General features: G+C 40.8%; 1 protein-coding gene across 3 annotated transcripts in view; it reads right to left on the reverse strand.

Moving 5' to 3' along the window:
• The window catches only part of DGKQ (diacylglycerol kinase theta), a 146,347-nt gene that overhangs the window by 32,429 nt on the left and 101,123 nt on the right, over positions 1 to 12,795 (reverse strand). For all 3 annotated transcript variants that reach the window (XM_050943063.1, XM_050943064.1, XM_050943065.1), the window contains exon 16: positions 777 to 928. In XM_050943063.1, the coding sequence (XP_050799020.1) occupies positions 777 to 928 (152 nt within the window). The remainder of the gene's footprint in view (positions 1 to 776; positions 929 to 12,795) is intronic.

Consider the following 12,795-nt stretch of genomic DNA (forward strand, 5'->3'; position numbering starts at 1 on the left):
AAGTAAAATAAAGTTAACCTTTGAGAGTTTTATTTCAAGGCACTGGAGTCAATTTAGGTAGTACAAACATAAATAATAACGTAGTAGGATTTAAAAAAAAAACACATTTTTCCATTACAATAAGCAGGCAATACTATTACTCATTGGTAACTAAATTGTGTTTTTAAAAAACCAGTAACACATTGCTTTTGTTTTTCCATTGACATTTCTTCTTACATTTTAGAAATGGCGTTACCATTTCTGAATAATCAGCTCCTCTTAAATTTCTGCCAACTGTAGGCAAATTCCAGGAATAGAAATAGAGACATTTATTGCATCCTTCTATTACCTGACGTTAAGAATGGTTGGAAATAGTGGCAACAATTACGACCTGGCAGCCGTGTTGCTCAAAGCCCTCTCTTTTCCTCCCTTCCTTCTTCATCAATTGTGTTAACCACCAGTAGTTATTTGCACTGTGGCGATGTGCACATGCTCCTATCAAGATATGGACCCTACTGTGCTAGACACTGATAAACACATCAGAAACAATTCTGCCCTCTCCTCTTTGTGAAACGTGAAAGTTTTCCATTTGTTTTTAAAATAAGGACCACAATTTCTAAGAGAGGCCCTGCAGTGTAATTCTCACACGTGCAATACAGGAGTAAATAAAATGAGTTGGAGGAAATTTTAGCTATTTAGTGTGTGAGACAGAGCGAGAGATCGAACAAGTATCAGTAAATCATTATTTTGGTGATACTATTACATTCACTAAAGAACTATTGTGATAAAAGATTTACCCAGGCAGTGGACCTCCATTAGTGAGTTCAAAGACCTGATGAGGATTTAGCAATTTTCTAAAACTGTAGAGCAGATCTCGGCCTTTCAAACCTCCACTTTTGGGATTCACAAAGACAAGTAGTGGACAGCAGTTCTGTGGTAGCTTGGTATGCTGCAAGATGCAAAGATGTGTTAGAACAAATGGGTACATGCTAGATTATTACAATATTTCAAGAATATCCACTCACAATCCTTTAGTAAAAAACCCACAATCAACAGGTAGTAGTGTAGTTTGAATGCATATTCGATTTTGCTTTTTCGAAAGTGAAGACGTACAGTTAGCTTGGCCATGTGCTAAAAACGAAGGCATTACATGACACAATATTTCCAAGGTATGCATATCAGGTTCCGTTTCTATTGACTTTAGAAAGAACCATTTCAATAATCTGAGTCCACTGAATTCAAGCAGCAAAGCCTATCCACTGGGGCTCTAAATACTCTTACCAAAAAAAAAAGTCATAAAAGGCCCTGTTCGGAGCATGAAGTCTAGGAAAACAGCAATTGCTGGTCTGGATCACAGTCATGATCCAACTAATGCAGCATCCTGTCTCCACGCGTGATTAGTGCCAGATGCTCTAGAGGAAGGTGCAAGAAACCTGAACTGGGTGGGGCTAGGGAATGATCTACCAGTGGGAAATATTTTTAACTCGACCCTGTCAGTGACAGACTGGCTCATGCCATGAAGCATAAGGTTTATTATCCCATACAAATCTGGGGGATTTGAGGGGGGGGTTCCCCTTGATAATATAACTGTTACATTAGGCTCCATGCCTCTCTTGCCACGAAGCCTATGGCTTGGCTTGAAATATAAAGGTCTGTCACACTCTTGCCCGGGATTGAGGGGTGTGTCTGCCCCAGAATGTGATCAAGCTAATTGCGACCATATTATGTGCACTCAGCCACCCTGAATTACTGAACTAGACGACCACATAGTTAAGGGTTAATTTGGAGACAGGCTTTTAGATGCAAGGTCAAATCTAGCTGGCAGTTTCTGCTAATTAGAATGGGAGGAGGGGACAGATAAGTGAATAACTGAGGCTGAAAACCTTGGTGGTTGGAAAACCTGGAGTCTGGACGCCTCTGATATTAAAAGTTTATTGACAGTTAGAAAAGTGATGATCCAGTAGGGGTCATCATGACCTACGTGTTCTGTAGAAGTCAGTTATAAAAGATCAACTAATAGAGTGTACATGGGAAGCCATCTTAAGAGATGTTTTTTCCTAACATCCTTTCTCCCCCATGGGAGCAAACCTGCTGTTAATTACTCAATACTGTTCCAGATGTTAGGTAAATATCTGAGATGTTCTAAACCTATTGCTTATGTCTGTGTGTGTTTAAATCTAATAAACTGTAGTGTTAGATAGAGCGCACTGACTTGCATGAGCCTTACCAGCTGGAATTGCTGTGTTCCCACTGATTTGTTCCTTACAGCACCTGGAGTGAATAAACCCCAGGTAATAGCACCAAATAGCAATCCAGGAAAACAGGGGGGGAATGACATATGCCACTAAAATCTACCCTTCTGATTCTGACCCTTGAAAACCTGAACAATCACGACCAAAAAGGTCCAGTGATCCTGATCCCCAGAAAAGCCAAGTGCCATCGCACAAGCTATCAAATCACTACTGCGAACAGAATAAACATTGAGGAAGTTTTAAATGAGCCCTGATTTGCCTCTCTCTGACTTTGTCACTATCCCTGCAGCTAACTACGGTAAGGAAGGGACTGGAGCCGCTGGGGCCACATCTCTGTGAGTGCACTGTCATGTCACCCCATCTGGCACTACTCTCACCAGAGCTCCCAAAGCTCAGAGGGGCGGGGGTGGGGATCCCACCAGAAGCCACCTCGAAAGAAGAATCGTTGACTGTATTATGGGTGTTGAATGCAGTAGGTGGTTTGTAGGATAAGGTAAACATACTGCGCAGAAGCAGCACGTAGGGCTTCACTGGAAGTCAGAATTAGGTAAGGAATAGATGTCAGAAATACGGCATTGGAACGGTTTTAAATCAGTTTTCAAATGATTGGACAAACATCAGAAAACACCAAGCTACCTTTCTTTTCATTTCATTCAGCCAGGTATTACAGAAGAATAACTTCCATAGAGATACAAAGACGGCACACAAAGAAAAGCTGCTTCTTCATTTCTCTATCAGGCATTTTCAACTGAGAGTTCCCAAACCGAAACGTTGGCGGTGGCCCCTTATTCATGGTCATTTGCATTCACCAATGGGACAGCATTCAGAGAACAGCAGTTTGGCATGAGGCTGGAAGGAACGATTTATGAGGAAAGATGAAAAGAACTAAAATATCAGTAGTTTGGCTAAGCAGTGATTAAGGGGGATCATGACAACAGACTACAAATATTTGAAGAGTATCTACACCTAGGAAGTGCCTACATAATATGGGGATCGTTCCCCACACATAGCTACAAGGAAATGTAACCAACAGTAATGAGATTAAACCAACATATGACAGATGTAAGCTGAATACGAGGAAATACTTCCTGACAGAGAGAGATGTTTGCCAAGATTTTCACAAGTGAATAATGACTTTGGGTGTACCGATTTTTGAGTTCCTAACTTGAGATATCTTACAGGTGCTGGTTTTCAGAAAGGATGGAGCACCTGCCCTTTGGAAACCAGGCCTTTTAAGATGTCTTAAATCCCTTATCATTATGAAAATGTTTGTCTTTAGCATATTAGTCTCCAAAGAGATCCCATGGGCAATAGCCCCTTTCACCTGGGACTCGTAAAAGTAGAATGGAAACACCGCTGCAGGTAAAAATCCTGCACTAGCAGGCAGAGAGCTTTTCTACCTACAGCATCTAAGGTTCTAGTGGGTAATAAGAGAAAACAGCCAACTTGAGCTGTAACAATTTGAGAGTTTATGCTACAAATATGCAAATAAAGACAATTTAGGCTGTCAAAGTTTAAAGACAGATACAAGACTTAGGAGTCTGGGAGCGATATCCAGCTGCTCATCTGGGGCAGCAAATGGCAGAATTACTTCTCTTCATCCCAGAAGTCATGTATGACAATACTATTGGGTACATCGTGAAAATTGGTTAGCTTTGAATGTAAGCTGAGCAGACCAGGCAAGGTTCCCACTTTATATAACAACAATGGTGCTGACTAAGAATTGCTTTGAGGAGGAAAAGAGAAGAGATGTCAAAGGATTATACAAAGGAATATACAGGAATCTGTCATATCTTATCAATACTCCAGCTAAGGGTTCGGGAAGAATGCATCATCTAAGCTTCATTTTCAGTCATTTAAAACTTTCTCCACAAGACTTTTGTTGTTTTGGGGGGATGGGCGGAGGGGCTCTGATAGTTCTCATGTTTGGTCTCATGCCCAGAAAAATTAAAAAAAAAAAAATCTTCAAAATGTATTTCACTGCTTGACTTATCCAGATATGAGGGGAAAGCTTTGCCAAGTGTTAAAAGGATATTTCAGACACTTTCTCCGCTTTATAGCTGAAAACTTTTAAACACTGCAAACTAGGCAAGTACCTCATCTTGAATGAAATGAGAACTTTTGCTTTTAAATTTTCTTCTCAAGAAATCTGGTTTTAAAATATATTGTGGACATTTAAAAACAGCATAGGAAGCATGTATTTTCTATTATTTTCCTTAATTTTAGAGGGCAACACAGAATTTGGTTTTAAATGTGCTCACTCAAACATTTACAGAAAGCCTGATTTAAAGTCCACCAACAAGTACCTTACCACTGATTGCTATGAGCTTCAGATCAGGTCCTACATGCTTAATCAAAAACACGTTTACAGTTTGGAAAGGACCTTGCAATCTTGCTTAAGCAAATATGATACAATCATGTACCCTCTATCAAACTTTTCTTTAATGTTTCTACTCATACACAAAGTGCTTTATTATAAACAGGAAAAACAATAGTACAATACATTAAATAAGAAGACAACAATGATAACAGTACATATATTTGTGCATCATGGGGTGAAGAATTCTGTGACACAGGAAGTCGCAGGGATGGTGGCTGTGCTACAAAAAGGAATTATCAGTGGTAGTATGATAGCTAGAGAGTGAATTCTTTCTTCAGTTGTCCTACCACCTCTGGATGCATGCATACCTTGCTCAAGAGGATTCCTCATTACCACAGGTAATTCTTTATCAGATATTAATTTGGTGTTCAACTCTACAGAAATGCTTAAATAGCAGAATCCTGTAAGGGAAGAAACTTTAAGTGTGTTCGGCATAATGCTTAGTTTGTTCTTAATCCTACAATCTGCAGTAAAGTTAAACAGCACAATGCCAAACTCCTACTGGTAAGAGACAAAGCAGCTTCAGTTAGAAGACTGTTCTCCTTTGCATGGGAATTGAACAGTTCTGTGCAAACTGGTTACCCTGGCCAGCATTTGGACGCACAGCTTCACCCGTTCTAAGAGGTACATGCCTCCTTTTGTTATTGGGGCATGTGACTGTGCACTGGTCACCCTGGCACTGCAGAATTTTTTTAATCCCTTAGTGAAGGCCAAATGGGAAAATATGAATTACGGTTTGTTACTTTGTAGAATGGAATATGTGACTCACACAGTCTCGTGTAGGATTCTTTTTTCTTTATTCTGACTTTGGTATGAAGCTTGAAAGTGAAATTTGCAGAGGGATTTCTCGTTGGCTGGTTTTTAGTCAGAAATGTATTCCTTATCCCCCCAAAGATAGCTGGAGGAGCGTGATTTACATGCTGTGGCAGTCACCACAGGTTGTTTTATTTGTCAAGATTAGTAGGCTGTAGTTCTGTGCTCTGACAGATTTGTTATTCATTCTAATCCCATTTCTGCTGAATATCGGGCATAGCTGTGTCTGCTGGTGGCAGAATGGAATGCCTAACAGCAAATGAATACAAAGTGTTCTGTGCTGCAAACTTCATCCATTTGTTCTGGTGGGAGCAGTTTTTACCCAGGAGATGCAGACCAGAAAACTCAGCTCTGCAATCAAAGTAGGCATTTACATGTGTATTCTCTGTGGCAGCTGTGTGTGAAAGGTACTTGGGATTCCCAGCGTTTGGATCCCCAGATCCCTGGGTCTGGGTAAGAGGAGTAATCTTAGCATATTGCAACTTTCACATAAAACTCTTTATACTTAACGGGTCAGTAACACCTGACAAGAGGCTGCGTAGAGGTTTGCGTATATTTTTGTAATGTTGCAATGGGATGGGGAGGCTAGAATGGACCCGCTGCAATAATTTGGCTATGAGGGGCATTATTACTGCCTCTGCTCTCCAGGATGGCCAAATTCGGCTGGCAAACCCATTTGTCTAAACACTTACTGCAATTTATGACTCAGCATAATATTTTTAGGCCAAACTGGCTCCTATGCATATTATTTCCTTGCCTAGGATCACACTTGAGCCATGACTCCTTATCCCCTCCAAATTTGTTTTTAAAGAGTTATTTGTCACCACAACAAAATTATATTCAACTAATTTAAGGTTTTAGTTTGCATGCAGGTCCAGCAATTCACGGTTCAGGTATCCACGGCACAAGGGGAAATAATTCCATTTAAAGAGACAGCAACTGAATTTGGTATTTGTTTATTATCCTTATTATTAACATGTATACTTCAGTAGTACCTACAGAGCCCCATCAGGAGTGGGGCCGAAGCACTGTACACACAAGATAGTACTGCCCCTACAACGCCCTGTAAAAACCTGGCCTGGAGATGTACTTCTGATGTCTTCTCAGTTGCTCAGTATTTACTGGAGAGACCAACGATAGACCCTGACAACAGACATAGAAATTGATAAACTTTCCCAGTATGTAGAATAAATTAAAGTGCTAATCAAACATCTCTTTGACCAGCTGCTGACCAGCGATTCTCTCATCTATCTGCCATCTCTACTCTTCACTCAGAAGAGAACACTAGATGTAATGGGATATAAGAGCTCCATTGCTAAATATCTGAAAGGCTGCCATAAAAAAGATGGTGAAAAATTGTTCTCTCTTGCCACAGAAGGCAGGACAAGAGGCGACGGGTTCAAACTACAGCACAGCAGATTTAGATGAAATCTCAGGAAAAACTTCTGAACTGTAAGAACAGTAGGAGAGTGGAACAAACTGCCTAGGGAGGTTGCGGAAGTTCCTTCACTGCAGGTTTTCAAGAGGGGACTTAATAACTACCTGTCCTGGATGGTTTAGACCAGAGGCCCCCAATCTGGGGGAAGGGGCAAGCAGGAATGTTCGGGGGGTGCAGCTGGGACCTGGGCCAGTCCCCACAGGGGCAGGGAGGGAGCGCCACCCAACTCTGCTCCTGGCCCTGGTCCTGCCCAAGATTGGGCTGCTGACCTGGGGCACCGCTCCCGCCCCTGCCTCCAGCTACGACCCCAGCCTCCCCTTACCCTTGTCCGCATCCCCCCTCCCTTCCAGAGCCTTGACCCTGTTCCCAGCCATGGCATGGGGTGGGGGAGGGCGTGGACAGGGGTAAGAGGCAGTGTGAGGTAAAAAGTTTGGGGACCACTGGTTTCAAAACACAACAAGTCCTGCATCTTGGCAGGGGGCTGGACTAGATGACCCTTGCGGTCCATTCTAACCGTATGATTCTAGGTGGGATTAAGGATAACTCTGTGGAAGCATGTGGGTTTTGCAGCTGAATTGGGCTATTGTAAGTATCTGGATGTTTTTATTTATAGAAAGAAATGTGCAAAAGTTACCTTGTAAAGGTGTTTCAATTTAGAACTGTCACTGTTCAGTCATTTTCCAACCTAATATTTTGTGCCATAAAATGGTGCTCAGTAGGGCATCGTATGCAGTAGAAGAAAATGTTGTTCTGCAACACACTGTACTGTTGCTCTCACGTTAATTAAACAACAAAATATTTTATTTTACTTAAATATTCTGAAATAAACGTTATTTTACAAAATCCCTAATAGTCAAATATGGTGAGGTGGCAAGGAAAAGACATACAGAGATAGGCCAATCCAACCTGTCTGTCTGTGTGTGAAGCAAAGAGAACCACGCTAACGAATTTTGTATTTAAACTTTATTTTTAATCAAGATAAACAAGGGAAAAATATATCTCAGACAAACTTTCATGAAGAGCTCACAAGAGCCGTGAGCATGGATAGGGCTTTATTTTTAAAAGGCATCTCAAATGGAGTAAATGAATCATTTTGTTTTTATAATATGCAAAGAATAACTTTGAGAGCAGACACTAAGTTTTACTGTTTACTTTTGTGCCAAATGACAACTAGCCTTCAAGATTAGAGACGTTGCAGCTTTTTTTTATTAAGTTACAACTTTACAAAAATGGCTCACGACTTGTAGTCCAAAATTGAAAAGGTGACAGTTCCTTGTTTCAAACCATGCATTCCTTTTCTGGGACTAAATTTTGCTCCATTCTCATTTTAGTCAGTCAATTCTTCCCACTCCCACAACAGCGCCAGAGGAAAAACAAATACAGTATAGTCTGGTATAGCACTAAATTTTGATACAAGTATTTCCCACAGCTGTGTGCAGGGCTAAAAGTTCACATACAATTATAAAAAAAGAACAAAATCTTACTTGAAGTTCTACTCTAGAAAGGCAATAAGCAACATAAGCTACTTTCCATGTTAGATGGCCTGAAACGCTCAATGTTAACTACTAAAATAAGTTTCATTTTAGAGATTACTGAGTAGAAGCAATACATTTTCTATCATTTAAGAATTTATTGTAAATCTTCCTACCTACCAGAAGTGCAGCCTCATAGTGCCAATGAGCCCAGGGTTTCTAGATATAACTTGCATCTTAGGATAAGAATCGGGATCTATATTCCTGATTTCAAAGGGCTCACTGCTATTCTATATAATGTTGGGAACCCTGAAACACAGCTATCCTAACCAGGTAAATATTTTAGGGTACAGTCATATAAACTGCCCAGCACTTACCTATCTAACCTGTGAAAGCCAATAATCAAAAAATGACCAACTTTGTTTTTCTCTCTTTTGAGACCAATATAGATTTAGAACACAAGCAAATTGCTTTTTCTCTAGAAAAATACCCAGGAATTTAATGAGGCATATTGCTCATGCAAGGAGTATTGAATGGGGCTTGCAAAGATTTGCGGGGGGGAGAGGGGCAAAGAGGAATTGGAAAGTTTCAAATAAATGCCCTTTCAGATTGTCATTAGTTTCATGCCTACAAAAAGTTTCCCTTCATAGATCTTTTTGAAGGCACACATTTTTGAGAAAAAATGGCCTAAGACAACTCATTCTAATAACTTCTCTTCTACAGAAGTGGAGGACTTCAGATTTGTAGGTGGTTAAAGCACTGTTCCTTTTTAATAACTACACAATACTCTTCATATATGTACACAAAGTCATTTGTGATTTATGCTCTCTTTCATAACTCCAGTGAGCCCTAGCCGTGTGGAGAGGGCAGGCAGGCAGGCCTTGGGCAAGCATAGAATATCAGAGTTGGAAGAGACCTCAGAAGGTCATTTAGTCAAATACCCTGCTCAAAGCAGGACCAATCCCCAGACAGATTTTTCAAAAGCATTATTTCAAAAACAACTTTAAACAAAGACTCTTTTATTTTAAGCCATTGTTTGCATTACCTTCAGAGAAACGTACAATTTTTCCTATTAATTTTGTATAATTCAGCAAACATTGATTTTTTTCCGTAATTCTAAAGAATCTTGAAACTAATATTTCATTTAGCTGCAGTGCTGAGGATGTCAACACATCTCTGGAAAGAGGATGTGTTATATCAGTTGTATGCTCTCTGATGGCTTTGCAGAAAATGATCATACCACATTTTTTTAATCTAGGTCCTACATCCATTATGTTGTTTTAAAATAACCTCGCTGAACTGCCTTCCCCCCACCTCACCCCAATAGCTTGTTAGAATCTGAAAGCTATTACAAATTAAAAACATTGTTAGGAATATTTATTTGGCGGCACAAAGAGGATGACATGCTGTCCTTTTCAAGTCAATCGATATTTTCTGAGATGACTTGCAGTTTGGAGCAGAAAAGTTATTGGTCAATCAGTACCAAATAAAGCACTTCCGTAGAGTCACAGATTTTAAAATCACAAAGGACCTTTAGGATCATCTTTTCTGACCTCCTGCACAACATAGCCCAGGGAATTTCACCAAATGATTCCTGCACCTAGCCCACAACTTCTGCTTAAGCTACAGTATGTCTTTTAGAAAGACAACCAATCCTCTTCTAAAGTCTTCAAGTGATGAAGAATCCACCACATCACTTCATTAAGAGTATTTCACTGAAGTTTACTGAATTATGGATATTAAACTGTAAAAAAGTAAATAAATGACTTATGACATAAACTTTACCACAGAACTCTCACTTTGCCTGGGTTAAAAAGCACAGCATTGAGTTAATTCTCTTCCATTTCTCTTTCAGGCAGGGCCCTTTAAAAAAAAAACCTCTCCAGAGCCCATCTTAAGTACCAGTCAGAGTTGCCACAGAACAGCACATGATGCACCTTCCTCTCAGGGAAAGCATCTAGCCTTCTGCATTGCCAGCCTCGGGAAAAGCAAAGAAACAGACTCTCTGCAAGGTAACATATTTCAATGGATTTGAAATAAGACAGCAGCTTCATCTTACCTACTTTTGTACTGTTTACTGGAAAGCTAGAGAGGTCAGCTAATGACTAGAGATTATTTAGTAGGCAATTATAGCTGAAATATTTGATGATGTCATTAGTTCTAGATATAAAAAAAGAAGATGATTTCACCTGCAACCAGACTCAGAATGAACTCTGCACATTTATAGCCATGGCCAGGCTGCACTGTCAGCCATCCCATGAGTAAGAACACGTAGAAGTCACTCAGAGAAGGAATAAAGCATATGTCTGCAATGCAATTAGACCCCCGCGGCTGGCCCATGCCACCAGAGACAGGCTCACTGGGCTTCGGCTAATGGGCTGTTTAATTGTGGTGTAGATGTTTGGGCTTGGGCTCTGGGACCACAGCACCACGCAGCGTGCTAGAGTTCAGGCTTACCCTAAGATTCCTTGGCCCTCCTGTTCCTCCCTCAGGAGGGAGAGGGTGAAAAGACTTCTCCTGGGAGGCAGCAAAGAGTCCTGTGGCACCTTATAGACTAACAGACGTATGGGAGCATGAGCTTTCGTGGGTGAATACGCACTTTATCAGATGCAGGATGGAGAAAGTAGTTAAGGACATTGAGGTCAATGTAATTGGGACAAGTTACAACAAGGTAGATCATGCCAACCCAACCTGATTTCCTTCTTTGAGAAGGTGACAGATTATTTAGAGAAAGGAAATGAAGTAGATCTAATTTACCTCGATTTCAGTAAGGCATTTGATACGGTTCCACGTGGGGAATTATTAGTTAAATTGGAAAAGATGGAGATAAATATGAAAATTGAAAGGTGGATAAGGAACTGGTTAAAGGGGAGACTCCAACGGGTCGTACTGAAGGGTGAACTGTCAGGCTGGAAGGAGATTACTAGTGGAGTTCCTCAAGGATCAGTTTTGGGACTAATCTTATTTAACCTTTTTATTACTGACCTTGGCATAAAAAGCAGGAATGTGATAATAAAGTTTGCAGATGACACAAAGCTGGAGGGTATTGCTAACATGGAGAAGGACCGGGATATCATACAGGAAGATCTGGATGACCTTGTAAACTGGAGTAATAGTAATAGGATGAAATTTAATAGTGAAAAGTGCAGGGTCATGCATTTAGGGATTAATAATAAGAATTTTAGATATACATTGGGGACACATCAGTTGGAAGCAACAGAGGAGGAGAAGGACCTTGGAGTATTGGTTGATCACAGGATGACTATGAGCCGCCAATGTGATATAGCCATTAAAAAAGCTAATGCAGTTTTAGGATGCATCAGGCGAGGTATTTCCAGCAAAGATAAGGAGGTGTTAGTACCGTTATATAAGGCACTGCTGAGATCTCATCTGGAATACTGTGTGCAGTTCTGGTCTCCCATGTTTAAGAAGGATGAATTCAAACTGGAACAGGTTCAGAGACGGGCTACTAGGATGATCCGAGGAATGGAAAACCTGCCTTATGAAAGTAGACTCAAAGAGCTTGGCTTGTTTAGCCTAACCAAAAGAAGGCTGAGGGGGGATATGCTTGCTCTTTATAAATATATCAGAGGGATTAATATTAGGGAGGGAGAGGAATTATTTAAGCTTAGTACCAATGTAGACACAAGAACAAATGGGTATAAACTGGACACTAGGAAGTTTAGACTTGAAATTAGACAAAAGTTTCTAACCATTAGAGAAGCGAACTTCTGGAACAGCCTTCCAAGGGGAGTAGTGGGGGCAAAAGACATATCTGGCTTTAAGACTAAGCTTGATAAGTTTATGGAAGGGATGGTATGATGGGATAGCTTAATTTTGGCAATTGATCTTTGATTATCAGCAGATAAGTATGCCCAGTGGTCTGTGATGGAATGTTGGATGGGATGGGATCTGAGTTACTGCAGAGAATTCTTTTCTGAGTGCTGACTGGTGAGTCTTGCCCACATGCTCAGGGTTTAGCTGATCGTCATATTTGGGGTCGGGAAGGAATTTTCCTCCGGGGCAGATTGGCAGAGGCTCTGGAGGTTTTTCGCCTTCCTCTGCAGCATGGGGCATGGGTCACTTGCTGGTGGATTCTCTGCAGCTTGAGGTCTTCAAACCACAATTTGAAGACTTCAATAACTCGGACATTGGTTAGGGGTTTGTTATAGAAGTGGATGGGTAGGGTTCTGTGGCCTGCTTTGTGCAGGAGGTCGGACTAGATGATCATATTGGTCCCTTCTGACCCTAAAGTCTATGAGTCTAGGTATTCACCCACGAAAGCTCATGCTCCAATATGTCTGTTAATCTATAAGGTGCCACAGGACTCTCTGCTGCTTTTACACATCCAGACTAACATGGCTACCCCTCTGATACTTGACAGTATACAAGGAATAAGTTGGTAAACATGCATGTGCACTCCCTCCCCTCTCCCAAACAAGGGAATTCAGCCACTTGGCA

This window comes from Gopherus flavomarginatus, chromosome 3 (genome assembly GCF_025201925.1).
Source record: "Gopherus flavomarginatus isolate rGopFla2 chromosome 3, rGopFla2.mat.asm, whole genome shotgun sequence".
In the NCBI taxonomy this organism is placed as follows: Eukaryota; Metazoa; Chordata; order Testudines; family Testudinidae; genus Gopherus; species Gopherus flavomarginatus.